The sequence below is a fragment of the Sinocyclocheilus rhinocerous genome, unplaced genomic scaffold, assembly GCF_001515625.1.
Source record: "Sinocyclocheilus rhinocerous isolate Xijiao unplaced genomic scaffold, SAMN03320098_v1.1 scaffold664, whole genome shotgun sequence".
Lineage (NCBI taxonomy): Eukaryota > Metazoa > Chordata > Actinopteri > Cypriniformes > Cyprinidae > Sinocyclocheilus > Sinocyclocheilus rhinocerous.
This window is the reverse complement of record NW_015658767.1, coordinates 316,272-321,782: the sequence shown is the minus strand read 5'-3', so window position 1 is coordinate 321,782 and position 5,511 is coordinate 316,272. Positions and strand designations below refer to the sequence as shown.

General features: G+C 37.7%; 1 protein-coding gene across 2 annotated transcripts in view; it reads left to right on the top strand.

The window, feature by feature from the left end:
- Window positions 1-5,511, top strand: part of tcp1 (t-complex 1) — a 14,810-nt gene that overhangs the window by 7,877 nt on the left and 1,422 nt on the right. The window contains exons 8-12 of one of the 2 annotated variants that reach the window (XM_016531523.1): window positions 1,297-1,472; window positions 1,595-1,644; window positions 2,207-2,280; window positions 3,139-3,331; window positions 5,107-5,270. In XM_016531523.1, coding sequence (XP_016387009.1) covers window positions 1,297-1,472; window positions 1,595-1,644; window positions 2,207-2,280; window positions 3,139-3,331; window positions 5,107-5,270 — 657 coding nt within the window. Of the gene's footprint in view, window positions 1-1,296; window positions 1,473-1,594; window positions 1,672-2,206; window positions 2,281-3,138; window positions 3,332-5,106; window positions 5,271-5,511 lie in introns of both variants that reach the window. The other variant, XM_016531522.1, reaches the window with a different exon arrangement.

Sequence of the window (5,511 nt, the reverse complement as noted above, 5' to 3'; positions counted from 1 at the left end):
CAAATCAGACAGAGGTGAGGGTTTTACACACACACACACACACACACACACACACACACACCCAAAGAAATGTCCCATTTACATTGCTGCCACACACCTGTGGTGTGTGTAGTTATACGCGTGGGATAAAACATTGTCTACCCAGAGCCTCTCTTACACGCAGATGCACGTGTCTGTGTTGTACCTTTGGGCTGTACGACATGTATCTTTATGTATACCACCGAAAGTTTGGGCTCAGTAGGATTTTTTTATTTTTGAGAAGAAGAAATAAATATGTTTATTCAGAATGGTTTGAATTAAGTCACAGTAAAGACATTTATAATGTTACAAAATATTTCTATTTCAAAAAAATGCTGTTCATTAACGAATCCTGAAAAAAAAGTAAAAATATGAAGCGGCACAACTGTTTTCATCATTGATAATAATCAGAAATGTTTCTTGAGCAGCAAATCAGCATATTAGAATGATTTCTGAAGGATCGTGTGACACAGACTGGAATAAGGATGCTGAAAACTGAAAAAAAGTTATTATAAATTGTAGTGTTTTGCTTTTTTGTTTTGGACCAAATTTTGACTTATTGAAGCAAAATACAAGTAAACGGAAATAAAATATAAAAAAACTTAAATTCATTTTATTTCCGCTAGTTGCCAAGGCTAAAATTTCATTTAACTATAATTTAAACTAACCAAAATTGAAAAGGAAATTAGAAATAAACACTATAGATGCATTGAAAATTACTACTAAAACTAATTTTAATTAAAAAAATAAAAACTAATAACTACGTTTTTTTTTTTTTTTTTTTTTTCACTGCTTGATTTGATATCAGACTAAGTTAGTATTTACGCTATAAATGCATTATGCTCACTTGACTTTCTGTATGTGGTTTTAGTAATTTGAGGACAATTATTTTGGACCATATTTATGTCTGTATTTAGCACCGATCACTTATGAACAACATCTGCGGTGAACCCGTTACACGTGAGCTTCATATGAAGTAATTGGGACCGCTTGTATAATTTATTTTTACCTCCTGACGTTGACATGATCATTTTCAGAAGGGCAGAAGTTTTTTTTATTTTTTTTTACACTTAACACTTTATTAAGCATATTTACCTACTTTATTTAAAACGTAATTACCTTATTAGATTTTTTGTTGGCTGTTTGTATGCAAACAAGTGTCCTCTCTCTCAATTTTTTTCTGTTTGCATTATTAGGAGTTTTGATGTCTTGAGCTGTGACTATAATTGGTCAATAATTTTCATCCGTTTTGATGATCTTTCTGGATTTGTTTCTCAGGGAATCAGACATCACGAAGGAGCGCATTCAGAAGATCCTGGCATCAGGAGCGAATGTGATTCTGACCACAGGAGGCATTGATGACATGTGTCTGAAATACTTTGTAGATGTAGGAGCCTTGGCTGTGAGGAGGGTGCTCAAGAGGGACCTCAAGCGCATCGCCAAAGCAACTGGGGGTCAGCTGACTGCACTTGCACTTCAGTCTTAGCTTAGAAGATCTAGACCTTCTGTTCTTGGAAGGTCATTTATTCTCTTTGTCTTAGTTTTGATGAACACTGTTTTGATTTTTCCCCTACAGCCACTGTGTGCTCGTCTCTGTCTAACCTGGAGGGAGAGGAGACGTTTGAGGTGGCCATGCTGGGTCAGGCTGAGGAGGTGGGTTAACATTTTTTTTTGTTGTTGTTTTCATTTTTTTCAACTAACACTTTAACTTGTTTACCTATGTTATTTAAAACTTGCCTTATGTAACTTATTAGGCCTTTAAATTTTTTCTTTGCTGTTTGTATGCAGTATAGTTTTGATCATCATCAGTATTGATGATCTTTCTGGATTTGTTTCTCAGGGAATCAGACATCACGAAGGAGCGCATTCAGAAGATCCTGGCATCAGGAGCGAATGTGATTCTGACCACAGGAGGCATTGATGACATGTGTCTGAAATACTTTGTAGATGTAGGAGCCATGGCCGTGAGGAGGGTGCTCAAGAGGGACCTCAAGCGCATCGCCAAAGCAACTGGGGGTCAGCTGACTGCACTTGCACTTCAGTCTTAGCTTAGAAGATCTAGACCTTCTGTTCTTGGAAGGTCATTTATTCTCTTTGTCTTAGTTTTGATGAACACTGTTTTGATTTTTCCCCTACAGCCACTGTGTGCTCGTCTCTGTCTAACCTGGAGGGAGAGGAGACGTTTGAGGTGGCCATGCTGGGTCAGGCTGAGGAGGTGGTGCAGGACAGAGTGTGTGACGACGAGCTCATCCTCATCAAGAAGTGAGAGCATCTTCCTTTTCCCTCAACAAAACCTGTAGGATCGAATTTATGCCTGATATTACCTACATTCTGAAGATCAGCGATTAGGATGTCTGCACATCACATCCTCCAGAGATTAAGCCTCATCACACGGCCTGTATAATGAAACTGGCTCATTAAATCAGCTCTGGTTCCTTTTAATCACTCTACCTCGTACTTCGATTGACAGCTCCAGAGCTCATACGCACCCAAAGTCCTGCATTTTTCTGAATAATCTGTATGTCTCGTTTTAAAGAGGAGACATTAAACACATTATCTACTGTGTTTTCTGGAAAATAAGTTGCACATGGTCAAAATTGCATTGGTGAGAGAAAAACAAATATTTCTTTAAAGTATTTTATTACATTCAGAAACGTAAAATACGCTAAGAATCATAAAATATGCTAGAATCATGTATTTTATTTCCCCTTGCTCCACAAAAATCCGTCAAATTGATTTGTATTCAGAAGAAAAAAAAGAGAGAATGAAAAACGAATTAATATTTACACTTAAAACATCAAGCCTAAACAAATTTAAAGCGAAACTCTACCGGTGTGTGGGGAAATGTGCTATACAAATAAACTTGATTACCTTGCCTAAGAAGTACAAACCGTGTTAAACATTAAGTGAGAAAACATTTCTGTATGATTTGAACTGATTTCATCTAATTTGCCAACAACTGATAAAAAAATATTTTTTTAAAAAACGACTTGCATTCGAGAAAAAAAATACTGCTGCTATTGCTGTGAACTGCATGGTTGAGCAGTGTTTTCCATTGGAAACGCATTTGAAAATCACGTTTTAGTATTTTTTTTAAATGCCGTTTTCTCTGTCTCTCAGCACAAAGGTACGCACATCTGCCTCTCTCGTCTTGCGTGGGGCGAATGATTTCATGTGTGATGAAATGGAGCGCTCGCTGCATGATGCGCTGTGTGTGGTGAAGAGGGTGCTGGAGTCCAAGTCTGTGGTACCAGGAGGTGGCGCTGTAGAGGCTGCGCTGTCCATTTATCTGGAGAACTATGCTACAAGCATGGTGAGGACCCTGTTTCATAGCTGCTGGGATCTTTATTTTCTTGATGTCTTGTTTGTATTTTTAGGTAAAATGCTACGTTGTAACAAACTGACAGTTCAATTATAGCTGATGTATAAATGCACAAACTAGTAAAGATAGACAGGCTTTTATTGTAATTTTAGTGTTAAGACCAGTTTTTTATATATATATATATATATATATATATATTTCTGTATTGTGTGCAATTGGATGTATGCACACTCCCATTATAATTGCTGCCGTGCCTGTTTGATGGCTTGTGCAGTTATACGCGTGGGAGACAGTGAGAGTCCTGAGTGGGGAAAGGGACAGATAAACAGCTCTGCTGACAGCTGCTTCCATCCTGCTCAGAACAAACATGCCTCGTTTATCATTAAGACGCATTAACCCTCACTAGGCCTGCAGTGTGAACTGTTACAGACAATTCAGATCACGGTTCATGATTATAGGTTTGTAGTGATTTACCTTAGCTTTCTACTTCTGAGGTCCATGAATCTAGACATCAGCGTGATTTCAGCTGTAGCCAATTTTTTTAAGAGGAAACATCCATTTGCCAAATTTGCAATGAGTTATACAGTCCTAAAAAGTTCCAATTAGGATGGCCTGTGTTGCCACAGAAACAGGAATTGTAGCAGAGTCGGTTTGCATATTTCAGTAACTTGAAATAATTTCATGCCTATAACGTAATAGGGCTGTCAAAATGGCTGAAAAACTAAATTAGAATTTTGTACTTAAATGTTAGCAATATTCGAATTATATTTGAATTTAAAAGGCATAATTTCAGTTGGGGGGGGTAAAAAGCTTTTGGCTTCTCTCCTGAGGCCACAAGAGGGCGCATCGAACAAAATATTACTAATGCACGTTTCTTCAAAGCAATAAAATAACACAACTATCTTTGAAAAAGTGCATAATGTTTAAATAAATGTTTGTAAACCATATATAATTAAGTTGCTTAATCAATTAGAAACAAAACAGCATCATGTATGTATGAATAGTTTAATACCAAGGACAGAAAACCAATCACAAGAAGTACTTTTGTCATTTAGAAACTTGAGATGCCGTAGGATGGGGAAAAACCGGCATAAAGTCTGGAGACATGTTTTTTTAAAAGTTGAACTTAAATTAATTTTACATGGCTTTCTAAACAAGCAGCTCTCTTGTGCGAGACGCGTGTGCAACGGTGATAGATGTCCCTCTAGAAAATGCGATATATATGTGTTCTGTGTGAACGGCTTGGTTTCAGTTTTGATGTAAACAGCATCATCTCCGCATTGAGGTTCTCTTTTTTTCCGCAATATTTTGAATGAACAACACAGCAGCGCCGCATCCAGTGGGTTCCAATATAGGCTGGGATATGTGGGATAGGCTATGAAAAACATTTACATCGTCATCGCATCTTGCGCACCACTGATAAGGCTGCCTGACGCACAACTAAAATTCGAATGCAACGTTTTGGCATTCGAATGTGGATTTTGTTTAAATTCGACGAATATTCAAAATTCCAATTTTTTTTTTTGACAGCCCTATAACGTAACTCATTTTATATTGTATTTTACAAAGTTTTGTGTTTTTTTTTTTTTTTTAGATCTGCTTAGTTTGGTTCTTAGCTCTTACTGAATTTCATACTGAGAAAATGAATAGGGAATAAATGGGAAAATGTTGTGGGCACTGATCAACTCTTTAATATACAGCAGTTGTGCTTTTTAATAATTAGTGTGTATGAATGAACTATTAAAACGGTTGTGTGTTTGACCTAGGGTTCCCGAGAGCAGCTGGCTATTGCGGAGTTTGCTCGCTCTCTGCTCGTCATTCCTAAAACTCTGGCAGTCAACGCCGCACAAGACTCCACTGACCTGGTGGCCAAACTCAGAGCCTTCCATAATGAGGCTCAGGTCAACCCTGAACGCAAGAACCTCAAATGGTTAGTGTTGCTCTCTTCTCATCACACAGGCAAGCTGTCCAGCTCTTAGAAATATGACTGCACTGACAGACCGCAGACAAACATACAATCAGGAGTAAAAGCTCTGGTGTTTAAGAAGTAAGGTTTTGATTTACTTCCCTAAAATGTCCTTAGAATTGATGTGGTAGATGAATGGGATTTGTGCAGACAATCTGGAAGCAATGTGGCCTATTATGGATTAAGCTGAGTGCCAATGCAGTTT